The following is a 27,540-nucleotide window of genomic DNA, read 5'->3' on the forward strand; positions in this document are numbered from 1 at the left end:
CCTGCCAACTCTCCTGACCTGAACCCCATAGAGAATCTGTGGGATATTGTAAAGAGAAAGTTGAGAGACGCAAGACCCAACACTCTGGATGAGCTTAAGGCCGCCAGCGAGGCATCCAGGGCCTCCATAACACCTGAGCAGTGCCAGAGGCTGATTGCCTCCATGCCACGCCGCATTGAAGCAGTCATTTCTGCAAAAGGATTCCCGACCAAGTATGGAGTGCATAACTTAACATAATTATTTGAAGAATGACTTTCTTTTGTTTTAAAAACACTTTTCTTTTATTGGTCGGATGAAATATGCTAATTTTTTGAGATAGGAATCATCAATATCAAAACAATAAAAGGCTTGAACTACTTCAGTTGTGTGTATTTGAATCTAAAATATATGAAAGTCTAATGTTTATCAGTACATTACAGAAAATAATGAACTGTATCACAATATGCTAATTTTTTGAGAAGATCCTGTACATTATAAGCTGGGGAGTGAGCGGTGTAATTGTTTTCTGATTACTCTGCCAAGTGCTGCGAAATAGCAGGTGCTAAATAAGCGCAAGAATAATTAAATAGCGCAACGAGGAAAGGAAATGTTAGGAACCGGGTAATGAAGACAAAATGCGTAAATTGGATGACTTTTTCCCGACGAACACAACTTTAGAGGCAGCCTTTATTTTGTGATGATAATTTATAGTCAGACGCTGGGCTGTAAATCCCGACTCAGACAGCGAATGGCTTCATTATGTCTGGGCGTCGCGTTGCGAGGTGAATAGTTATTTGGCCCCTGCGTCATCCCCCCGTCTCCTGACCCTTATCACTCTTATTCCATCTAATATCTGGCGCTGTACGAGAGAAAACAGTTCATTATAGTGACAAACACCACAATGACACCAGAGATAGAGGATATTGCTGCAGAGAAAACAATTTTGTGCCAGTGACGCCAAGATGGCAGAAGAGTTATAAAGAGTGTCTGGTACACAACTCAATGTGATATCGCCATGTGTGTTACTGCAACACACACATACAGACCAGCAGAAGAGGTATAAAGAGCGTCTGGTACACAACTCAATGTGATATCACCGTGTGCGCTACTACAATACACACATACAGATCGGCAGAAGAGTTATAAAGAGCGTCTGGTACACAACTCAATGTGATATCACCGTGTGCACTACTACAATACACACATACAGATCAGCAGAAGAGGTATAAAGAGCGTCTGGTGCACAACTCAATGTGATATTGCCGCGTGCGCTACTACAATACATACATACAGATCAGCAGAAGAGGTATAAAGAGCGTCTGGTACACAACTCAATGTGATATCGCCCCGTGCGCTACTACAATACATACATACAGATCAGCAGAAGAGGTATAAAGAGCGTCTGGTACACAACTCAATGTGATATCACCGTGTGCGCTACTACAATACACACATACAGATCGGCAGAAGAGGTATAAAGAGCGTCTGGTGCACAACTCAATGTGATATTGCCGCGTGCGCTACTACAATACATACATACAGATCAGCAGAGGAGGTATAAAGAGCGTCTGGTACACAACTCAATCTGATATCGCCCCGTGCGCTACTACAATACACACATACAGATCAGCAGAAGAGGTATAAAGAGCGTCTGGTGCACAACTCAATGTGATATTGCCGCGTGCGCTACTACAATACATACATACAGATCAGCAGAAGAGGTATAAAGAGCGTCTGGTACACAACTCAATGTGATATCGCCCCGTGCGCTACTACAATACACACATACAGATCAGCAGAAGAGGTATAAAGAGCGTCTGGTGTACAACTCAATGTGATATCACCGTGTGCGCTACTACAATACACACATACAGATCGGCAGAAGAGGTATAACTGGTACACAACTCAATGTGATATCGCCCCGTGCGCTACTACAATACATACATACAGATCAGCAGAAGAGGTATAAAGAGCGTCTGGTACACAACTCAATGTGATATCACCGTGTGCGCTACTACAATACACACATACAGATCGGCAGAAGAGGTATAAAGAGCGTCTGGTGCACAACTCAATGTGATATTGCCGCGTGCGCTACTACAATACATACATACAGATCAGCAGAAGAGGTATAAAGAGCGTCTGGTGCACAACTCAATGTGATATTGCCGCGTGCGCTACTACAATACATACATACAGATCAGCAGAAGAGGTATAAAGAGCGTCTGGTACACAACTCAATGTGATATCGCCCCGTGCGCTACTACAATACACACATACAGATCAGCAGAAGAGGTATAAAGAGCGTCTGGTGTACAACTCAATGTGATATCACCGTGTGCGCTACTACAATACACACATACAGATCGGCAGAAGAGGTATAACTGGTACACAACTCAATGTGATATCGCCCCGTGCGCTACTACAATACATACATACAGATCAGCAGAAGAGGTATAAAGAGCGTCTGGTACACAACTCAATGTGATATCACCGTGTGCGCTACTACAATACACACATACAGATCGGCAGAAGAGGTATAAAGAGCGTCTGGTGCACAACTCAATGTGATATTGCCGCGTGCGCTACTACAATACATACATACAGATCAGCAGAAGAGGTATAAAGAGCGTCTGGTGTACAACTCAATGTGATATCACCGTGTGCGCTACTACAATACACACATACAGACCAGCAGAAGAGGTATAAAGAGCGTCTGGTGCACAACTCAATGTGATATTGCCGCGTGCGCTACTACAATACACACATACAGATCAGCAGAAGAGGTATAAAGAGCGTCTGGTACACAACTCAATCTGATATCGCCCCGTGCGCTACTACAACACACACATACAGATCAGCAGAAGAGGTATAAAGAGCGTCTGGTACACAACTCAATGTGATATCACCGTGTGCGCTACTACAATACACACATACAGACCAGCAGAAGAGGTATAAAGAGCGTCTGGTGCACAACTCAATGTGATATTGCCGCGTGCGCTACTACAATACATACATACAGATCAGCAGAAGAGGTATAAAGAGCGTCTGGTACACAACTCAATCTGATATCGCCCCGTGCGCTACTACAACACACACATACAGATCAGCAGAAGAGGTATAAAGAGCGTCTGGTACACAACTCAATGTGATATCACCGTGTGCGCTACTACAATACACACATACAGATCGGCAGAAGAGGTATAAAGAGCGTCTGGTGCACAACTCAATGTGATATTGCCGCGTGCGCTACTACAATACATACATACAGATCAGCAGAAGAGGTATAAAGAGCGTCTGGTACACAACTCAATCTGATATCGCCCCGTGCGCTACTACAACACACACATACAGATCAGCAGAAGAGGTATAAAGAGCGTCTGGTACACAACTCAATGTGATATCACCGTGTGCGCTACTACAATACACACATACAGATCGGCAGAAGAGGTATAAAGAGCGTCTGGTGCACAACTCAATGTGATATTGCCGCGTGCGCTACTACAATACATACATACAGATCAGCAGAGGAGGTATAAAGAGCGTCTGGTACACAACTCAATCTGATATCGCCCCGTGCGCTACTACAACACACACATACAGATCAGCAGAAGAGGTATAAAGAGCGTCTGGTACACAACTCAATGTGATATCACCGTGTGCGCTACTACAATACACACATACAGATCGGCAGAAGAGGTATAAAGAGCGTCTGGTGCACAACTCAATGTGATATTGCCGCGTGCGCTACTACAATACACACATACAGATCAGCAGAAGAGGTATAACTGGTACACAACTCAATGTGATATCGCCGTGTGTGTTACTACAATACACACATACAGATCAGCAGAAGAGGTATAACTGGTACACAACTCAATGTGATATCGCCGTGTGTGTTACTACAATACACACATACAGATCGGCAGAAGAGGTATAACTGGTACACAACTCAATGTGATATCGCCGTGTGTGTTACTACAATACACACATACAGATCAGCAGAAGAGGTATAAAGAGCGTCTGGTGCACAACTCAATGTGATATCACCGTGTGCACTACTACAATACATACATACAGATCAGCAGAAGAGGTATAAAGAGCGTCTGGTACACAACTCAATGTGATATCGCCCCGTGCGCTACTACAATACACACATACAGATCAGCAGAAGAGGTATAACTGGTACACAACTCAATGTGATATCGCCGTGTGTGTTACTACAATACACACATACAGATCAGCAGAAGAGGTATAACTGGTACACAACTCAATGTGATATCGCCGTGTGTGTTACTACAATACACACATACAGATCGGCAGAAGAGGTATAACTGGTACACAACTCAATGTGATATTGCCGTGTGTGTTACTACAATACACACATACAGATCGGCAGAAGAGGTATAACTGGTACACAACTCAATGTGATATCGCCGTGTGTGTTACTACAATACACACATACAGATCGGCAGAAGAGGTATAACTGGTACACAACTCAATGTGATATTGCCGTGTGTGTTACTACAATACACACATACAGATCGGCAGAAGAGGTATAACTGGTACACAACTCAATGTGATATCGCCGTGTGTGTTACTACAATACACACATACAGATCAGCAGAAGAGGTATAACTGGTACACAACTCAATGTGATATCGCCGTGTGTGTTACTACAATACACACATACAGATCAGCAGAAGAGGTATAACTGGTACACAACTCAATGTGATATCGCCGTGTGTGTTACTACAATACACACATACAGACCAGCAGAAGAGGTATAAAGAGCGTCTGGTACACAACTCAATGTGATATCGCCATGTGTGTTACTGCAACACACACATACAGATCAGCAGAAGAGGTATAACTGGTACACAACTCAATGTGATATTGCCGTGTGTGTTACTACAATACACACATACAGATCGGCAGAAGAGTAATAACTGGTACACAACTCAATGTGATATCGCCGCGTTATATTTCTTCTGACGATCTGTATGTGTGTTTGTGGTAGCGCACACAGCGATATCACATTGAGATCCCCAATGCTCCCCCCATTCTTCTCCATCCACCCCCATTATGTTGTAAATGCCTCCCAAAGTCACTTCCTGGTTGAGAGGGTGGGAAGAGCGGTGTGCAGGCACCACCCAGCGACGCACTTCCTTGGTCGCGCACCCGTGGCCGGGAGCACTCTGCGCATGTTTACTATGTAGTTGCGACGTCACGACTACATAATGTGCAAGTGTAGAGCGCTTCCCGCCTGACCAATATTTTGGGCCGAAATCAGTCGAATGCGTCGATCGGACATGCTGGAGAGAGAGGTTAGACCTGGAAAAAACAGCGTGTGTACAAAGCTTTACCCGATAAAACTCTGCCCGGTCAGTCTGCCAGAGTCATGAGAGATGAGGCTGCAGACAGGCTACCACTCTGCTACACTCACGAGTGTAGGAAAGAGGCGCCCTGGTGTTAATAAAACTAATTAAAAACAGATAAAATCAAAAGATGAGGTGGCTTACCTCAGTAATGAGATATTTGTGTAAACAAAGAGGTTCTTTTTTAGCACAGGCAGCGAGTTTCGCAGGTCTGAGCCCGCTTCATCAGGCCAATAACAGTGCAAATGAGAAAAAGCCATCCAACATAGGAATCCCGGTCAGGATCCGGCCCCACGGCACGCCTGCAGAAACGGTTCTCGACTGGGGGTTTGACCAGATCGAGAGGGAAAAAAGCGTTTTCGTATTTGGGTCAGCTTTGCGCTTAGGCCAAAATAGGGGAACACCCCACACCCAAATGCAATCACACAGTAGCAAGGCACAATCAGGCACTGAACTTGTAACGCAAATTACACTGCAGTCTCTCCAAGACTAGTTTTTGCTAGTACATCAGAAGTCAAGCTTATTAAATAAATATTTAATATTCCAGAAAAAAGTGGAACAGTGCAGAAAGGACACACAACAAGACAGTTTGCTCATAAACAAAATAAAAACAGGAATAAAATGTTACCAGCATGCAGATCAGAGAGTTGTTTGCGAGGAGCACTCAGTTTCTGGTTGGACCAGGGGAGTTCTAGCTTGTTTGCTATCTCCAGGGAACTACGAGGTTTGAGTGTTCTATGCTGGCTCTAATAGGCCGATTGGTAGTTCGGGGCACTTAATGTTCAGTCCCAAAACGAATGCAATTTCCCCCAGATTGTGACATCACCATCTGCAGAGCCCCGTCACACCTGGGCTTGCTGTGACATGCAAATTTCAAGGGTTTCCTGTCCCACTTTTGAACTTTGCAGACTCAGTCAGTCCGATTGTATATTGAGAACAACAGGTAGCTGTTTACATGCATACAAATTTCAAAACAATGCCACACCTTTTCAGGACAAAAGAGTGGGTCGTTATTTAATTACCTGTTTCCTTGCTGGAGGCCGCAGTGTCCAGAGGAAACTGAATGCAAATGTACTTTTCACTGCCATACAGACAATCAAATTAGCAGCTTCCTTCAGCCTGGTGCCCAATTATACCCCAAAGCCAGCTGCCAGACTGGCCTCTTAACATACATACACAACTGAAATGGTACACAGTAGATAGAAAAATGAAAAATATGGCTTCTGTATTATATGCAATATCACAAATGGCTGCTATATTATCACAATCCCTCTTTCCTACACTTGTGCTTATATACCTCCCAACAGTGCATGTTGGAGGGGTCCAGACAGACCACAAGTGGTTTTTACCACAGTGGATACCTGTCAGTTTCACCAAGGAGAGCGAAACATCCAGGTACATTTGGGCCACCCCAAGTGGAGTCAGGTTCATTGTCTCCACCTGCTTCCCGTGGTCAGTTGCCCCTCTGCAACCTGCCTTTGTGAGTAGAACATCCTCTTCACCTTATTTTCAAACATATTGCACTATTAGGCTCCCGTTTTTGTTTCCTGTTTTTTTTTAGGGTGTCAAGACACCCCATCTCTAAACTCTGCTACACTGTTTTATTTTCAGTAATGCTCATTATATAAGACCCTAAACAGTCATAACTTGCAATATACACCTCTGAAAATGTCCTTCAAACGTTAGTAGCTACAAAAGCTATATACTATCTCTCTATGTAGCTGGCAATTTTCATCTATGTGAAGATAACAGGAGAAAGAGATTACTTGCATTACAGGTACAAGCACAAAGAGGTTATCTTTAAACATAAAAGGATGCCACAGAAAGACAGCTTATCAGTCTTATCACAATAGAAGGTGAGAAAAAAAGTCAACCGATCTCATTCTGGGATTACAGTGCTTTCCATAATCCCTAGTACACACCATACAATTTTCTGTAAGATTTACCTATCTATCTAACCATCTAACTCCCTAGCAATTAAGCATTGTTCTACTCAGCAGGAGATAACCAGAAGACAATGCACCAGAGATAATGACCAGTCTCTTCAGGCCCATACACACGTCAGATTTTTGCGAACGACCCGTCGTTTGAACGTTCCGTCGTTCGCACGTCAAATCCGGCGTGTGTACAGACTATCGTTCGGGTGATAAGACTGGTTTTCAGCGATCCACCGGGCGGATTGCTGAAAACCAGTCTTATCACCCAAACGATAGTCTGTACACACGCCGGATTTGACATGCGAACGACGGAACGTTCAAACGACGGGTCGTTCGCAAAAATCCGACGTGTGTATGGGCCTTACCAGTACTTTACAAAAAAAAATCTTACATAAAATCTAAAGGCAGCCATACACTGGTCGATTGCCACCAGATCGACCAGCAGATAGATCCCTCTGTGATCTAATCTGATCAAAGAGGGATCTATTGGCTGCCTACACTGCAAAAATATTTTAAATCGATTTCACTATGAAATCGATTCACAATCTGTGGAGCTGCCGCCGCCCCAGCATCCATTACCTAATCCGGCCAGCGCGAGTGCCCCGGTCTACGCTGTCTCTTCTCCGCTCTGGGCTCCAACTACCCTTTACTTCCGGTCGGGGGAAGTTTAAACAGTAGAGGGCGCTCTACTTTTTAAACTTCCCCCGACAGGAAGTGAAGCCAGCCGGAGCACAGCACAGAGAAGGGACCGCGGGTACACGTGCTGGCGGAACAGGTAATGTATTGCCGATAGCGTCGGTCGTCGGACATTCGAACGCCGCTTTGGACGCACTCCTGACCCCTCGGCGATCGAGCGAAATCTTCCACGCGGACAGATCGAGGGGATCGATTTCGGACAAAAAACGGTCGATTGGTAAGCGTTTGGGTATTGATTTCACAGCAGATTCGATCCAAGTGATTGAATATGCTTTCGATTGGTGGAAAATCGCGTAAGTGTATGGGCACCTTAACAGAAAAATCCTACAGAAAATTGTATGGTGTGTAGAAATGCTGTTTTCAGCCATCTTTCAAAGCATATTATAGGGTCGGCGTAACCAAAGATGATTTGCAATGACTGATAATGCTATGGAATCCCAAGATAGCTCCTGGTGACCCAGAACTACTGGGAAAGTATAAAGAGTCTGAAGAGACTGAAAAACCAAAAGCAACCCTTCTTAAATTTGCCTTCATAACGAGGAGCTGTCAGCCATACTATAAAAAAAACACATATATAAGTAGTTAAATTCTTGCTCTACTTATACATCACATACTGCACTGCCCACGTTTTGATTTTAGTGATTTTTCTACAGTAAAAAAAAGAGAAAATCCTTCTTAGCATTTCCCATTTTAAAGAGACACTGTATCATCAAAAAGTTCCCACAGGGGTCTCGCTGCAGCCCTCCAAACAGCGGCCCGACAGATCCGACAGCCTGTTCAATATTTACCTTTCCAGGCTCCAGCGAGGGCACTGTTGCGCCTGCGCAGTAGAGCAGACCCGACGGCGATTGGGTATTCCGCCTATTTCAGAGCCGAGAGCCGCCACAGCGGCTGCGCACAAGGCGGGAAGGTAAATATTTACATCGCCGCTGTTCGAAGGGCTGCAGCGAGACCCCTGAGGGACAGAGGACGGCGTGGGAAGCCTCATTGGGACCCTGAGGCTGTCCCCTCCCGAGGTGAGTACCCCCCAGGGGATTTTTTTGATGTTACAGGTTTTCTTTAACTGTGGCTATTTTGAAACCACTCTGCCTGATTGTGTATGCATTGCCCGCCCTTCACTATAGAAAGTGCACTGTTTCAGCGTGAGAAATATTGGCCAATCAGAGAGAAACAGAGGTGTGGGAGGGAAAAAGACTCCAGCCAATCAGGCTGCATTAGTTAAAGAGAATCCGAGCTGTGTTTGTCAAATCGTAATAGGATACAGAGGCATGTTCTGTGTACAATGACCTGCCTCTGTCCTTCTATTGTGCCTCCAGCACAGCCCCCCCCCCACCCGCTTTCCACCTAATAAAAAGCGCTAGGCTAGCAACAATCTGCTTGTCACTAGCCTGCTATTTACCTGTAGCCTGTCACTCATCACTGCTCCCCTGCCTCCTGTCCTGCACAGTTCCACCTCTAGGCTCTAGGCTCTCATCCCCCAGCACCCACCGCACAGCTTTACCAGCAAACCGGTATGTTACGTCTCAATTTGCATACAATTGAATCCACGATGTTGCACCATGTGTTATGAATAAACAAGCAGTTTACAGCAGTGCCGGCATTTCTCATCCTTTTCTCTGCCTGCATATGATGTCTATCTGAGCCTGAGCACGCTGGTCTATCTGCATCTCACTGGATACCTGGTCTGCACCCCTGCAACCCTCCCTGAACCCCTAGCTGCAGTGCCAGCACCTTTCTATCCTACCTTCCTTTGAAAACTCATGGTTTTCTGCACAGAAATGTGTGCTCCGAGCCTTATTGAATCAAGATTCCATGGTGATTTATTTTGATGGCAAAAGAGACATTAGGTTGTGAGCCATAGTGTGATTGGTTCAGTGTTCTTTATTATGAGCTGTATAATAGGCAGCACTACTTCAACACAGGAAATACACATTTATAAATAAAGCTTTGAAGGTTGTTTACACACCAGCCAAGAAGGCATAAAATACTCCCGGAGATGAAGGCAAGAAAAGGCCCAAGTCCAATTACCTCACAATGCTTTTATCCACAGGAAGACGTCCTAATTCACCTTATTATGAGGAAATCTCAATTTACATCTATTACATGAGTGAGGCGGGGTAGGAAGAAGCTGATGCTGTGACCTCCAGCTCACATGAAAATCCTATATTTGCTGTAAAACATTCAGGGGTGGCAAATGAAGAAAGGAAATGTCGCTTAATGATCTCCGGAGAACTACTAATTAGATAAGTACCTCTCAGTGTTGCTAATAAAAAAGGGATCATTATCCTAATTACTCTCCAAAAACATGCACAGGGGGACTCAGAGACTGTACAGGAAGCGATGTGGGCCGTTACACGTGGATGCCGTGAAAAGTAGACACTGATAATCCGCCACCACTACCGCTCGCGACCACAACCTCTGCCACTGGCGTCTGGTGCTGACAGTCACACAATGGGCACAGAGGCGCTGCAACTGCTAGAGTGGAGTGTAAATGCTGAAAACCTGAAATAGGCCACATGACAGAGGCCGAAACTGTAAACATATGTCGATATGAGGAAAAAAACAAGGAACATCAAGAGCTCCAATAGTGTAATATGTACTGGTAAATGGTTACTAGATAGAGTAAATATTAATACTCACAAACCAGGGTTACCATTAGGCAGCCACTGTAAAGGCAGGTGGGGAGATTTTCCTGACCCCACTCAGGAATAAGAAGTCGCTCTCTGTAGATGAGAAAAAAGGGGGTTCAACCCTCCACCCAGGGTGGACTCAATATTATGCAGGAGAACAGAGGCGCCAAAAGGAAAAAAGGAAGCTAAATGAGCTTAATAACCAAATTCTTGGTCAATAGAGGAGGTAGTGGTGGACTTACCTCCTCCAAGTAGACACACAACGACTGTAGTAAAGACAGTCAATATATTTTATTTATGGACTCCAAATATGCAACGCGTTTCGCAGGTTTGATCCCGCTTCATCAGGCAATAACAACGAAGCAATAGCATATGTCGTCAGGAAGATTTGATCACTGTGATTGAATCTGCTAGAAATGAGTGCCAGGGATGTTACCGGGGGGAAGCAGCCCCTGCAAGGGGGGGCAGAGGCAGATACTCCAGATCAGGTGTTTATGTGGCTACACTTGTTATGGGTGTGAAGATCCTGATGGCCACACTTGTTTTATGAGCCTTGTGAGATGGGCCTCCAGGCTGTGAGGGACAGCAAGAAAAGGTATGGGAAGCGGTGTGAACATTAAGGGGCACCAAAGTTTTTTCAGAGGGCCCCATGATTTGTAGTTACACCCCTGCCACAAATGATGTCCAATCGATCAACTTTCGTCTGAAATCGATCAAATCAGTCACGCCGGGCAGAAGATACCTTTCTATCCGTAGCGACGTTCAATTTGGGAACGAGCGATGCAGAGTGTTGGTTGCTGAGCTAATTCTCACCTGTCCCCCGGCGTGCCTCCTCCTGTGTCCGGCGTCTTCTTTCCATGCCGCGGGGATCATTTTTGTGTCTTTTCTCGTGTCCAGGGTCGAGGCAAAGGGCCCCAATGTGTGTCCTCCCTCCCCTCCAGCTATGATGACCCCATACATGCCTGCAGGGCATGAATTTCATAGTTGCAGACTGCAATTATGCAGTCTGATCGTGTAAATTTCATACTGCTGTGGCTGGAGAATGTTCAGGGAGATGTGTACAGTAACTAAAGGAACAGCTTTATACACAGGTCAGTTGCTGAGTAACAAATGAGCATTTTTGCTGCATGATTTATGCAATGTATTTGTATGAAGCTGAATATGCATGTCAATGAAGGGGGAGGTTCATTCTTCTGATGCTTGGTGATTGGTCACAGTTCTGATATATATTTGTGTTTGTACCCTGCATCACTTGTATGTCTGCACTTTATCTGATGAAGGGGACCCTCCGTGGCCCCGAAACAATTGTCATGTTGTGCATACAATAAACTGCTTGATTATTGATATTGGTGTGCCAGCCAAACTTGAATTGCTGATATTGAACTGATGTTGCTTCTGCATCAAGGCTGAGCACCCAACTCCCACGGCAAGGTGTGCCTATCCATGACCAGATAATGCCTGCAGGGAGTGAGGACGAGAGGCGCCATGGGGACAAGACCGGAGTGTAGCGCATGGTGCTGCCTCCTGTGTCCTGCCTGGATTAGGTAAGACTCCGCTGTGTGTAGCATAGAGGGCGGTGCTGCCTCCTGTGTCCTGCCTGGATTAGGTAAGACTCTGCTGTGTGTAGCATCCTGCCTGGATTAGGTAAGACTCTGCTGTGTGTAGCATAGAGGGCGGTGCTGCCTTCTGTGTCCTGCCTGGATTAGGTAAGACTGCTGTGTGTAGCATCCTGCCTGGATTGGGTAAGACTCTGCTGTGTGTAGCATCCTGCCTGGATTAGGTAAGACTCTGCTGTGTGTAGCATAGAGGGCGGTGCTGCCTTCTGTGTCCTGCCTGGATTAGGTAAGACTGCTGTGTGTAGCATCCTGCCTGGATTAGGTAAGACTCTGCTGTGTGTAGCATAGAGGGCGGTGCTGCCTTCTGTGTCCTGCCTGGATTAGGTAAGACTCTGCTGTGTGTAGCATAGAGCATGGTGCTGCCTCCTGTGTCCTGTCTGGATTAGGTAAGACTCTGCTGTGTGTAGCATAGAGCATGGCGCTGCCTCCTGTGTTCTGCCTGGATTAGGTAAGACTCTGCTGTGTGTAGCATAGAGCATGGCGCTGCCTCCTGTGTTCTGCCTGGATTAGGTAAGACTCCGCTGTGTGTAGCATAGAGGGCGGTGCTGCCTCCTGTGTCCTGCCTGGATTAGGTAAGACTCTGCTGTGTGTAGCATAGAGGGCGGTGCTGCCTCCTGTGTCCTGCCTGCATTATGTAAGACTGTGCTGTGTGTAGCATAGAGGGTGGTGCTGCCTCCTGTGTCCTGCCTGCATTATGTAAGACTCCGCTGTGTGTAGCATAGAGGGCGGTGCTGCCTCCTGTGTCCTGCCTGGATTAGGTTAGACTCTGCTGTGTGTAGCGTAGAGCATGGTGCAGCCTCCTGTGTCCTGCCTGGATTAGGTAAAACTGCGCTGTGTGTAGCATAGAGGGCGGCGCTGCCTCCTGTGTCCTGCCTGGATTAGGTAAGACTCCGCTGTGTGTAGCAGAGGGCGGTGCTGCCTCCTGTGTCATGTCTGGATTAGGTAAAACTGCACTGTGTGTAGCATAGAGGGCGGTGCTGCCTCCTGTGTCTTGCCTGGATTTGGTAAGACTGCGCTGTGTGTAGCATAGAGGGCGGTGCTGCCTCCTGTGTCCTGCCTGGATTAGGTAAGACTCCGCTGTGTGTAGCATAGAGGGCGGTGCTGCCTCCTGTGTCCTGCCTGGATTAGGTTAGACTCTGCTGTGTGTAGCATAGAGCATGGCGCTGCCTCCTGTGTCCTGCCTGGATTAGGTAAGACTCCGCTGTGTGTAGCATAGAGGGCGGCGCTGCCTCCTGTGTCCTGCCTGGATTAGGTAAGACTCCGCTGTGTGTAGCATAGAGGGCGGTGCTGCCTCCTGTGTCATGTCTGGATTAGGTAAGACTGCGCTGTGTGTAGCATAGAGGGCGGTGCTGCCTCCTGTGTCCTGCCTGGATTAGGTTAGACTCTGCTGTGTGTAGCATAGAGCATGGCGCTGCCTCCTGTGTCCTGCCTGGATTAGGTAAGACTCCGCTGTGTGTAGCATAGAGGGCGGCGCTGCCTCCTGTGTCCTGCCTGGATTAGGTAAGACTCCGCTGTGTGTAGCATAGAGGGCGGTGCTGCCTCCTGTGTCATGTCTGGATTAGGTAAGACTGCGCTGTGTGTAGCATAGAGAGCGGTGCTGACTCCTGTGTCATGTCTGGATTAGGTAAGACTCCGCTGTGTGAAGCATAGAGGGCGGTGCTGCCTCCTGTGTCCTGCCTGGATTAGGTAAGACTGCGCTGTGTGTAGCATAGAGGGCGGTGCTGCCTCCTGTGTCCTGCCTGGATTAGGTAAGACTCCGCTGTGTGTAGCATAGAGGGCGGTGCTGCCTCCTGTGTCATGTCTGGATTAGGTAAAACTCTGCTGTGTGTAGCATAGAGCATGGTGCTGCCTCCTGTGTCCTGCCTGGATTAGGTAAGACTCCGTTGTGTGTAGCATAGAGGGTGGTGCTGCCTCCTGTGTCCTGACTGGATTAGGTAAGACTCCGCTGTGTGTAGCATAGAGCATGGTGCAGCCTCCTGTGTCCTGCCTGGATTAGGTAAAACTGCGCTGTGTGTAGCATAGAGGGCGGTGCTGCCTCCCGTGTCCTGCCTGGATTTGGTAAGACTGCTCTGTGTGTAGCATAGAGGGCGGTGCTGCCTCCTGTGTCCTGCCTGGATTAGGTTAGACTCTGCTGTGTGTAGCATAGAGGGCGGTGCTGCCTCCTGTGTCCTGCCTGGATTAGGTTAGACTCTGCTGTGTGTAGCATAGAGCATGGCGCTGCCTCCTGTGTCCTGCCTGGATTAGGTAAGACTGCGCTGTGTGTAGCATAGAGAGCGGTGCTGACTCCTGTGTCATGTCTGGATTAGGTAAGACTCCGCTGTGTGTAGCATAGAGGGCGGTGCTGCCTCCTGTGTCATGTCTGGATTAGGTAAGACTGCGCTGTGTGTAGCATAGAGAGCGGTGCTGACTCCTGTGTCATGTCTGGATTAGGTAAGACTCCGCTGTGTGAAGCATAGAGGGCGGTGCTGCCTCCTGTGTCCTGCCTGGATTAGGTAAGACTGCGCTGTGTGTAGCATAGAGGGCGGTGCTGCCTCCTGTGTCCTGCCTGGATTAGGTAAGACTCCGCTGTGTGTAGCATAGAGGGCGGTGCTGCCTCCTGTGTCATGTCTGGATTAGGTAAAACTCTGCTGTGTGTAGCATAGAGCATGGTGCTGCCTCCTGTGTCCTGCCTGGATTAGGTAAGACTCCGTTGTGTGTAGCATAGAGGGTGGTGCTGCCTCCTGTGTCCTGACTGGATTAGGTAAGACTCCGCTGTGTGTAGCATAGAGCATGGTGCAGCCTCCTGTGTCCTGCCTGGATTAGGTAAAACTGCGCTGTGTGTAGCATAGAGGGCGGTGCTGCCTCCCGTGTCCTGCCTGGATTTGGTAAGACTGCTCTGTGTGTAGCATAGAGGGCGGTGCTGCCTCCTGTGTCCTGCCTGGATTAGGTTAGACTCTGCTGTGTGTAGCATAGAGGGCGGTGCTGCCTCCTGTGTCCTGCCTGGATTAGGTTAGACTCTGCTGTGTGTAGCATAGAGCATGGCGCTGCCTCCTGTGTCCTGCCTGGATTAGGTAAGACTGCGCTGTGTGTAGCATAGAGAGCGGTGCTGACTCCTGTGTCATGTCTGGATTAGGTAAGACTCCGCTGTGTGAAGCATAGAGGGCGGTGCTGCCTCCTGTGTCCTGCCTGGATTAGGTAAGACTCCGCTGTGTGTAGCATAGAGGGCTGGTGCTGCCTCTTGTGTCCTGCCTGGATTAGGTAAGACTCCGCTGTGTGTAGCATAGAGGGCGGTGCTGCCTCCTGTGTCCTGCCTGGATTAGGTAAGACTCTGCTGTGTGTAGCATAGAGGGCTGGTGCTGCCTCTTGTGTCCTGCCTGGATTAGGTAACACTCCGCTGTGTGTAGCATAGAGGGCGGTGCTGCCTCCTGTGTCCTGCCTGGATTAGGTAAGACTCTGCTGTGTGTAGCATAGAAGGCTGGTGCTGCCTCTTGTGTCCTGCCTGGATTAGGTAACACTCCGCTGTGTGTAGCATAGAGGGCGGTGCTGCCTCCTGTGTCCTGCCTGAAGACTCCGCTGTGTGTAGCATAGAGGGCGGTGCTGCCTCCTGTGTCTTGCCTGGATAAGGTAAGACTCCGCTGTGAGTAGCATAGAGCATGGCGCTGCCTCCTGTGTCCTGCCTGGATTAGGTAAAACCCCAATGTGTGTAGACTCTGGATTTGTAAGGCAAAGGAGGAGGAGCGTAATGGGGGATAATGGAACAATGCTTTTGGGGACATATGATGGACATTCTAATGATGTCCTACAGAGGCGCTTGGCCCAGAGATTGTCCAATTGTTGTGTTTCTCCAAACTTGATTGCCCGATGAAGCGGGATATTGGCCTGTGAAACGCGTTGCATACCTGGAGAGTTCCCAATAAATATTACTGTTATTTTATATTTACTGTTATTTTATAACAGCTTATTGGCTGGTTATTTTGTACCTGAGGGAGGTGAGTCCACCTGTTTCCTTCCTTTTAAGCGGATTTTAATTATGTTATCCTTGTTGGCACCTCTGTTACTCTTGTTTTACTGCTGATCTAGTCCACCCTGGGTGGAGGGGTGTGTCCCCATTTTCTTCTATCTACAGAGAGCGACTTTTTATTACCTGAGTGGGGTCAGGTTATAATTCTCCCCACCTGCCGGGTCCAGTGGTTGCCTTTGTGGTAACCCATATTTGTGAGTACATTACCATTAATTTACATTATATTTTCATTACTTTGACATACTACACCATATTGGGCTCTCGGTTTCATTTCTGTTCTTTCAAAGCCGCACCCTTCTAATGATTGTGTGTGTTCTGGAGTGTGGTGGGATGGATCCTAAGAGTCGGCTCAGAGGCTGCGGGGGAATGGACATTGCTTGGGGGGACCTCCAAGCTACTTTTGCCCTTTTGTAGTTAGAGCCGGCCCTGCCTGTGTCATGTGACTAATGCAAGAAGCCAAACACTAGAGGCTCAGCAATATACATGCCAGGCCTCTAGTGTTTGGCCTCATGACAGCATTTGTCACATGACATATAGATTTCCTGCTGAAATCTATTGTAAATCTGTGTACAGGTGAGGGCAGCTAACAGACCCCTCTCTGGTTAGAGTGGGTCGGTCGACAGCTTCTAGTGACAAGTTCCCTCTCTCCCCCGCTCGTGTTTTTTTTTTATGTGGTGAGTTTCTGGTTACTTATAAGTTGTACAAAGTTCTCCACAACAAACATTCCCCAGAAATGCACCTGACGGGACTAAAGATGTAATTGCCTGTGATAAATTTCAGATTATTACTCGGGGTGAGGAAAGACTTTATAATGGGCAAACACTAACTTAATAATCTATAAATGAATTTTGGAAAACTAATAAGCAATTTTTTCATTCCGTTATTTTCACAGCAATTCCTCATTAACGCTATCGGCCCTCTCTTGTAAATAGTAAAAGTTGGGTATTGGATGGGGGCACATTTCTTAAGTTTCATGAACATTCGTACATGTATACAAAGAGTCTGCTCTGAGGCCGGCTTCACACTGCATATTGGCGGTGCGGCAGCCGCACCACACCGCCAGAAACAGGCCTTTGGGAATACTTTACTATGAGGTATTCCCCATCTGGCATCCAGCCAAGCAGGAAGTGACACTCACTTCCTGCCACCCAAGCGATCATGTGCGTGGAAGTGTATTGCAAAAGATATGCTTCAGGTAACACCTGTGGTGAGTTTTCACAATGACACGCGTCGCCATAGAGGACTTCCGGTCCGCCGCACGTCGCCGCAGACACATGCTCGCTAACGTAGTTTTGGAAGCGCGTTACATTGAGCACTTCCGGCACACTGCACCACAGGTAATATGAAATTTTCATTGCCCTAGCAATAGAGTTCGGTAAATTTCCATAACGCACCGTGCCAGTGTGAAAGGGCCCTGAGACGCTGACAAATCGGTTCGGATTATTCGGTAGCTAGGAAGCTGAACAAACCTCGCTAATGACCTCCCATATGCATTGCATTCCACCATCCTCTGGTCTCCTACGCTGCTAACATTCCCGCTGACAAACTGACGGTTTCTCAATTTGGAAAACTGCCGGAAAAATGAACGTGAAGACGCTTGTTTTATCCCTAAGAAGTGAGTGAAATGGAGAGGAGGCGATCTATTATAAACTACACAGAACTGACATAAAGAAAACGAATTCACACAGAATATACAGTCAGTGTGTGTTTAGAGAGAAACATTACAAGATTACCACAAATGCAGCTGCGCTCCACTTACACAAACGATGTGGCCAAATTAAATGAAAAACAAAATTAACCTTCTGCTCTCAAAAATACATAAGCACAGCAAACTGTGACACGGCCAGCAATAAACATCACCGATGAGGCTAAACTGAAGGATGTTAGTTTCTAAACAAACAGCATTTATAAGCTATTCCTAAACGACACGGTTTCCACCTTAGAACTGGTCCTTCCTTACTCTGCTCACCCACACCGGGTTCATGCATCTATACATGAATTCTAAAAGGATCCTACGTCTCTAATTGCTCCTCTACCAAACGCATGCCCCTTTTGGTTGGGGTCCCCCAAGGCTCTGTTCTTGGCCCCTTACTGTAATCACTTTGCAACGCCTCCATTGGCAAGGCCATCCCCTCCCAGGGCTTTAAATACCATCTGTATACTGATGACACCCCGATCTATTTCCAAGCTCCATATCTCTCCATCTTCTTCATGGACAACCTCTCATCCTGCTTCTCCTCTGTCAGCTAGGTTCCTGAAGTTAAACCTAGACAAAACAGAACTCCTGATTTTCCCGCCCCATGCAGCAACATCGCTCCTGGATCTATACATGAAGGTCAACAACATGACAATCTGCTCTACTACCTAAGCCCGCTGTCTGGGTCCCACCCTGGACTCAGCTCTCTCCCTCATCCGCCACATACAATACATTACCAGGTTCTGCAACTTCCACCTCTACAACATTTCTAATATCTGCCCCTTCTTGGCCTCAGACAAGGCCAAACTACATGTTCATAGCCTCATCATCTACAACATTCCCTGCTGAAACACCCTTCTATTAGGCCTCCCTCTGAACCATACTGACCCCCCACCCCCCTAGTCCTTCATGAATGCAGCAGCCAGACACATAAATTCTTACCACCACTCTGCCACTGTGGTAGATCCCCCCTGTAACTCCCTCCACTGGCTTCCTGAACTGCACAAGTGAACAGCACTCTTGGCCATGGAAGCACTATCACGAGAGGTGCAGAAGACCACCACCCAGCAGCGGGTCACAATCTTATAAGGGAACAGTGCAAGCCAGGAGCGGAGGGGAACTTTGAAGCTGGACATATAGACTTCTATGGGTGGGAAGAAGCCCCGAGAGAGTAAAGATTTTTTTTCTTAACTCGTGTCCTTTAAGGAAAACAAAATCTCGTCCCGTCCATAATCTTTGTGTGTGTTGGTTATGTAGATAATGAACCCCAGGTTGGTAGAGGATCAGACACTGGCATCCCTTGCCAACACGTTTCGCTACAAGCTACGGGGTGCTCAGGGTCACTTGCGTGGTATAGGATCCATCAACATATCGGTTTATCCGCTACTTTCCATTGCATAAAAACAGGCAGTTTTTTGTGCAAGTGGGAACGAAGCCTACATCCCACACTTCTGCTGATCTGATATCACTTACAATGTAGCAAACACAATCTCTGTATTACTCATTGCAGTACAAAGCCATGGAGCCTCTATCTTGTATCACCCTGGGGCTCATCTAATCAGCTAAACGTGCTGGCTAGCGTATTCTTTCCTTTGAGTAATCCTACAGAAATTGAATAAACCTATCTATACGGCACATAAATCACAAAGTCTTACAACTAAAAAGCCCACTTAATCTAGAATAAAGCTTAGATTTGAATGTGCAACTTTAAAAAATTGGGCTACATACTAGCCAGCTCTGACTTAGGCTATGAGGCTGCATGCCCTTTACACTGCAAACCACTGATTTGGTGCACATGCTTGTATGTATATTTCCCCTGACGAAGCCCTTGTAAAGACGAAACTTGTTCATGTTAGGATTGTGGGATGTGCTGTGATATGTAGGCTTGGTACGTCTGTGGGGCTAGCTATACTAGGATCTCTGCCAGATGCAATCTTATTTAGGGGGGGTTATCCATTCCCTTGTACCTTGTTACTTCGAGATCCATAATTCTAGACCCCACTTTGCATTATTAGATGACATGCACCACCTTTGTACCCTCACTGTTATCATAGGGTCTTGCCAGCCCCCTCCTACTGGCCACTTTTTTGTTCAGTGTTGGTGTACATTGCACCAGCACTTTATGTAGCCCAATTTTTTTAAGGCATGTGCATGGATCCGTCCCTGGCGGCATCCTGGGCGGAGGAGGTACAGATGCATAGTAAGCAGTAGAAAGGAGGGCAGCTACAACCACCAATGATGAGCCAGATGGAAGCAAGGAAATCAGGTGCTGAATAAGTCAATTTCCAAAAAAGAAGATATCCCGCTACACCAGATGGCTGGGTAAAAATCTAAACTTTTATTTACGACATCATGAGACATACAGATAAAAGCTTACGCGTATCGGAGCACTGAATGGCTCCTTAGCCATAGCCTACCAGCTGACCGTGCATTATGTTGCAATGCAAGGGGGCGGAGGGAGGACAGAGCGACTCAGACGTGACGTCAAGCAGTGGGCGGGGTGAGCGGTGAGCACAAAGCTATCGACCATCCCTCAGCACAGCCGATACGCCTGGCAGATAGTTGGCCAGGTAGCAGTCGGGGACTACTGTACACATGCTGGATTATCGCCAGAGGCTGTTGCTATCGGCTGCCTCAGCCAACATTTATCTAGTATGTTTACGGGACTTTATTCTAGTGGGATTTTTAGTTGTATGACAATGTGATTTATATTGAAGTTCCTGATGCTTTAGGAACAATTAATTGTGGGTTGCACGGGCGTAACAATTCCCCCTGCAACCCGGAGGCTTTGGGGGCCCCTCCTCCTTCCTCTCCCCAACCGCAAGTGCAGCCAGTTAGCAAGAAACCTCCCCGTTCGCTCGCAAAAACCGTCCCTGCCACCTCCTTGAAGAGTAGCAGGAGCGTGGTTATCTTTTTCTGCTGCCACTCGCCAGCTCCTGATCACATGACCTGCATGGGGTTCAGGGACCATGGGAGCCCCATGCTATCATTTTTGCAGGGGGCCCTATTAAGTGTAGTTACGCCTCTGGTGGGTAGATATCTTCCACATAATAAACATGAAAGAAGAAGACGGGTTCCGACACTCCAATGCAGAGGTAGTGTATTCAAGCACATTATAAAAGGTGTCACAGGTTACAAATGCGCCTGTGTCGACAGCTGTTTCGTGTGACACCACGCCTTCCCAGGACACCAAGGCTCACCCCCTCCTCTTTCCACCCCACCTATATACCCATCTATAAGGGCAGATACATTTCCCTCAGGTATTGCCTAAGCATTAAAGGAATACTGAGGTGTGTGGGGGGGGGGGAGGGGGGGGGTGTCCGGGGGAAATTAACTTCTGGAATTTCAGACTTTAGTCTATGACCGCCCCAAGCCAATGGGCGTGGTCACGGCAGCGGCCCCAGGACCGCCTAATTGGCGTCAGGTCCTGGAGCCGGCTAATGCAGGAGATTGTGCGCAGGCTGCGCGCACATCTCTTGCTTGGGGGGAGGAGCTCCGCCCCGCGTTCAGTCTCCGAGCGGTGAGACTGTTAGACGGCGTGATCGCTGTCTATTTCCATGTACAGCGCTGCGATGTCACACGGCTGTCCCCTCTATAGGCTGGGGAGTGATCGGCTGTCATAGGCAGAAGCCTATGACAGCTGATCATGCTGATTGGCTGGCGGGGGGAGGGAGGGAGCAGGGGAAATGTTATAAAAAAAAAAAAAAAAAAGAGAAAAATTTACAAAAAAAATAAATAAAATAAATATTTATAAAAAAAATAATAAACAACTGTGCAGCGATCAGACCCCACCAACAGAGAGCTCTGTTGGAGGGAGGAAAAAAAAGGGGGGAATCACTTGTGTGCTGTGTTGTGCTTGTCCTTGAGGCTGCTTTCACAGTGGGACGTTACAGGCGCACGTTAGAGCAGCCTGTAACGCACAGCAATGAAAAATCAATGGACTGTGCACAGTGCCCACGTTGCGTTACATTGTAACGCAGCACGTCTACATAACGTACTGCATGCAGTACTTTACACGTTAGACGGTTTGCACATGCTCAGTAGTTTTTTTTTTTCATTTTATGGGCGGAGAGGAGGCGGGGAGAGGCCGCTACGTAGCCAGGCACATGGCTACTTATTATTCACTGCACTTGCAGTGTTTACATCCTGGAGCGGCCGCGGATTGGCTGGCGGGACCACGTGATGCGGAGAGCTCCGCTCACGTGGTCTACAAAGTGCCTCTGACAGAGCAGGCGCACCAAGAGCTGCTTGTAACGCGGCTCTTGGTAGCATCCTGCTCCAACACCACCAGGCGTTGCGTTAGGGGCACGTTATGTGCTCTATAACGTCCCCTAAACGCAACGTCCTGGTGTGTAAGTAGCCTAAAGCTGCAGTGGCCAATTAAGTACAAAATAGCCTGGTCTTTAGGGGGGGTTTAACACTGCAGTCCACAAGTGGTTACAGTCTGAAAACCACTGCGCCTGCGTTGCCATGTTCTCGCTCCCGCTGATGTCACCAGGAGCGTACTGCACAGGCCCAGTATGGTCTGTGCCTGCGCAGTACGCTCTTGGTGACATCAGCGGGAGCAAGAACACGGCAACGCAGGCGCTAAAATTCCAGAAGTGAACTGGAGGCGGGGCCAGAACATCGGTGAGTGGCTGCGCGGGCACAGGATGTCTGCAGGGGACCATTAGAAGCCCGGGGTAAGTTCAACTCATTTTCCCCCGACCCCCTACAGTGTTCCTTTAACCCTTCAAGGAAAGAATGCTGCTCATATACATACAATTCTATGCAGATAAAACCAACACAATCATCTTAAAAAAGCTGAAATTTCATTCCACATAATAAAGGCATGACCTCACCTCGTCCTCATCATCGTCATCAATAAAGCAGGCTCCTCGCATAGTCTGGCTCTGTGAACTCTTCCTGCTGGAGGAGATGCTGGAAGATCTGAGAGGAATGACAGAAGAAGATAGATTGTAGACATTATTGCATTGCTGTTTTCTCTTGCCTGATACATTACAGTGTCTAAAGACAGATTGTTCCTTTATGGATTAAGATGCAAGTGTGTCTATTTTCCTGCGACAAAAAGGAAAACAAAACAAAACATTTTATACAGAAGTCACAATATATTAATTAAAACATGTGTACTTGATTCCACAAGGTTAAACTGTACTTCTACTTAACCCTCCTGGCGGTTTGCTAAAAAAAATCGCCAGGGGGCAGCAAATCTTTTTTTTTAATTTTTTTTTTTTTTTTTCATGTAGCGAGACAAAGTCTCGCTACATGATAGCCGCTGCTCAGCGGCATCCCCCAGCCCCTCCGATCGCCGCCGGCGATCGGCGATCAGGAGATCCCGTTCAAAGAACGGGATCTCCTGGAGGGCTTCCCCCGTCGCCATGGCGACGGGGCGGGATGACGTCACCGACGTCGTGACGTCATAGGGGATTCCGATCCACCCCATAGAGCTGCCTGGCACTGATTGGCCAGGCAGCGCACGGGGTCTGGGGGGGGGCGGCTGCGGCGCGACGGATCGGCGGGTAGCGGCGGCGATCGGGCACTGCACACAGCTAGCAAAGTGCTAGCTGCGTGCAGGAAAAAAAAAAAAATCGGCCCAGCGGGGCCTGAGCGGTGCCTTCCGGCGGCATAGCCCGAGCTCAGCTCGGGCTTACCGCCAGGAAGGTTAAAGGAAACCCATGGTAATAATATATCGATGAGATAAACAGTTGAATCTATCCTCCTACAGATGCCGTTTTTTTTTAGAATCCCACAGTTATATTTTCGGAGTATAAGCTACAAATAAAATGTTAAATGTTGTATTGTCTCATACCACTGATATAATCTTTTAGTGTCCCAGGAGCAAAAATATATAAATTATTGACTTTTGTCTTTTCCCTGCTCTCAGAAGTTGTTCTCTGCCAGGCAAGAGATCCATAGCTGTAATTCCTTTTCAGTGAGGATTATGCTGCATTCCAACTGTAGATGACACAACTGGGGAGGAACTCTAACTTATGGTACAATTTTTTCAATTAGATAATTTTGTTCAATTATTCCATTAGATGGAATTTCCAACATGTCCAATCTGATTTTTATTGAAAAAAACTAACTGGAAATGTGTTCATTTTACTTGTTTGGAAAAAAAATTATTATTTTTGACTTTCATTCGATTCGGTCATTTTGGTTGAATAAACGGGAAAAATGTTACGTTTTAATTGTACCGTGTATGGGCACAATTATATACCTGACTGTTAAGTCTTTTCAGGCAAAAAAGAAGAAAATAAACACAGCACAGTTATTTGCATGCTTGGCACACTATATACACGTCGTTCTCATCATGTCACGTCACCTCAGGACAGGTATCCTAATTGCCACACCCTACCCAGTGAGTGCATGTAATAGAATTTTAACATTTATCTCTTTAACCACTTCTCCTCCCCCAGGACGAGTAACTCCTTCCCTGCAAAACCCATTACTGCTTGCAGGGACGTAGCTACTACTTCTCCCCCCCCCCCCCCCCCGTGTTCCCGTTTCCACCCATTGATCTAAGTCCCCGTGTCCATGAGACGGCGCCGCCATTCACAAAGACCGTCCACGCATCCCTTCCACTTTGTGTAGAAATACTACGCATAAGGAAGTCAGGCACGTGGACATCTTGTAGCCAAAAAGTAAAGTTACATCTACATTTTTTTTCAATAAAATATCTATTTTGACCTTATTTTTACATTTTAAATTAACCCCTGACCCCCCTTACTTTCCAATAGTTACCCCCAAATTCTTTTGTGAAAAAAAAAATGTACAAATAAAAAAAATAAGTACAATTACCTTAGGGACTGAACTTTTTTTTTAATATGCATGTCAAGAGGATATATAACTATCACTTTCTAAATTATGGGCTTGTAATTAGGGATGGACGCAAAACTGAAAAAATGCATCTTTATTTCCAAATAAAATATTGGAGCCATACATTGTACTAGGGAAAAATTTTATTCGTTGCAATAACCGGGACAAATGGGGCAAATAAAATGTGTGGGTTTTAATCACGTTAGCGTTTATGATTTTAAAACTAAAATGGCAGAAAACTGAGAAATAATGAATTTTTTCTGTTAAAACACTTTTAGAATAAAATAATTCATAGCAAAAAGTACCCCCCAAAGAAAGCCTAAATGGTGGCCAACAAGCTATAGATTGTTTAGTTGTGATAAACAGTAATAAAGTTATAGGCGAATGAATGGAAGGAGCTCTGACAGGTGAAAACTGCTCTGTTTTATTAAGGTGAAAGACCCTTGAAGGTGAAGTGGTTAAAAAGGAACTCCAGTGAAAGTAACGTAATGAAAAAAAAAACGGCTTAATTTTTACAATAAATTGTTTATCAATGATTTAGTCAGTATTTGCCTATTGTAAAATGTTTTCCTCTCCCTGATTTACATTCTGAAATGTATCACGCCGACATTTTTACTGCTGGCAGGGGATGTCAGTGGAAGGAGATGCTGCTTGCTTTTTTGTCAGTTGGAAACATCTGTTATTTCCCACAGTGCAACAAGGCTCCCACAGTCTGATGTCAGCACCCTGAAAACGTTAAGCTTTTTTTTCTTTAAATTAAAGTGATAGTGTCCCATTAAAAAATAAAGTATTCTTTTTTTTTTGTTGCCTAGCAATGCATCTATACAGCACTGGGGTCCCCAAACTGTGTCCTAGCGAACGCATGCAATCGCTCCAGACGCACTGGCTGGCGATAATAGTATGCGACATGCATAACTAGTGATGAAATATGGCATGTATGGTATCGTTTTAATCGGGACGAGATAAGTAATGTATTTTGATGTGACTTACAACTGTGGCACTTCTCATGTAAAAATTAGTAAGGTGGGAACATAATGTTTGTGTTTATGCCTAATTTTCCTCGATAAAATGCCTGTGAAATAAAAAAATACTTAGAATAAAATATTGCCCTAAGAAAGCCTAGAATGTCCTGTAAGAAACAATATATGTATCACTGTGAAGGCATAGGTAATAAGTTATTGCTGTATCAATAGTGACACAGCTGATATGCCAAAATTGTAAGGAACCTTTTAAAGAGACTCTAACAAAATGTTCAGCCTTATTTCTTCTATCCTATAAGTTCCTATACCTGTTCTAATGTGGTCTGTCTTACTGCAGCCTTTCCTAGTTGCACAGTGGCTGTATTATCTCTGTTATATGATCTAATCTTCTCTCTTCTGTCGGCTCTGTCGGGCTGAGGCTGGAATGTGCTGCACTGCTTGTCATTGGCAGAAGCTATACACACCCTCTCCAAGCTCTGTATGAGTCAGAGACTGAGCTACTCTCAAGCCTATCACACTCTAGTTAGAAGATATGTCTTTTGTTTGTAAACACTGCCTAAAAATGGCAATTACAAGCCAGGATGGCAGCAGGGAGTGGCAGAAACAGCACACAGGGGCCCAGGAGAACATCATGAATAGAATGGTATACTTTTTATTGTAAGAATTTTATAGTACAGATTCTTTTTAAAGTGACACTGAAGCGAAAAAAAAATATATATGATATAATGAATTGTATGTGTAGTATGGATAGTTAATAGAACTTTAGTAACAAAGAAAATAGTCTCATTTTTATTTTCAGTTATACAGTTGTTTTTTTAATAACATTGCATCATTTGCAATTTACACACTACACTCAGCGGTCTAAATAATTTAACAGAGCAGGCCAGTGAACTTTTTAACTTTACTCTGCAGAAAAAACAAAATACAGTGACAGACACTTGAGATAATAAGCTTCAGAAGTCAGAGCTCTCTGCCACTTCCAAAGTCAAAGCTCGTTTACTTAGATAACCGGAGTTTCTTAACCGTTCCTGTACTGGAAACAATATTAGACTCATATCTCTGCTGCTAATGTTTTATTTCTTAGCTGTACTACACATACAAATCATTATATCATAAACGTATTTCAGGCCTGGGGCACACCAGAGGAGTTTTTCTGAGCGTTTTGAGTTTTTAAATCTGCTGCTAATGTTATCCTATGTGTCTGTTCACACTGGAGCAATGAGGTTTTGTAAAAAAAAAACCATAGCATTACATTGGGAAGAGCTTTTAGAGGTTTCAAAAGCTCTTCCCAATGTAATGCTATGTTTTTTTTTTACAAAACCTCATTGCTCCAGTGTGCACAGACACATAGGATAACATTAGCAGCAGATTTAAAAACTCAAAACGCTCAGAAAAACTCCTCTGGTGTGCACCAGGCCTTACTTCAGATTCCCTTTAAGGGGTAGAAACCCCAGAACCCGAAGTGGTAAAGAAATGCATGATCTCTGTCTGGGTTTCCTCCAGGCACTCCGGTTTAATCCCACATTCCCAAAAATACGGATAAGTTAATTGGCTCCCCCTAAAAATTGGCCCTAGACTACAGTACTTACACTACATAATATAGACATATGGCAAAGGTAGGGATTAGATTGTTAGCTCCTTTGAGGGACAGTTAGTAACAAGATATATATATATATATATATATATATATATATATATATATATATATATATATATATATATATATATACACACACACACACACACACATACACTGTACAGCGCTGCGTAATATGTCGGCGCAATATAAATACTAAATAATAATAATAA

At 46.0% G+C, this 27,540-nt stretch overlaps 1 protein-coding gene across 7 annotated transcripts in view; it reads right to left on the bottom strand.

Moving 5' to 3' along the window:
• Nucleotides 1-27,540, bottom strand: part of MRE11 (MRE11 homolog, double strand break repair nuclease) — a 656,612-nt gene that overhangs the window by 17,749 nt on the left and 611,323 nt on the right. For all 7 annotated transcript variants that reach the window (XM_068266826.1, XM_068266825.1, XM_068266828.1 and 4 more), the window contains one exon: nucleotides 22,774-22,861. In XM_068266826.1, coding sequence (XP_068122927.1) covers nucleotides 22,774-22,861 — 88 coding nt within the window. The remainder of the gene's footprint in view (nucleotides 1-22,773; nucleotides 22,862-27,540) is intronic.

This window comes from Hyperolius riggenbachi, chromosome 2 (genome assembly GCF_040937935.1).
Source record: "Hyperolius riggenbachi isolate aHypRig1 chromosome 2, aHypRig1.pri, whole genome shotgun sequence".
In the NCBI taxonomy this organism is placed as follows: Eukaryota; Metazoa; Chordata; class Amphibia; order Anura; family Hyperoliidae; genus Hyperolius; species Hyperolius riggenbachi.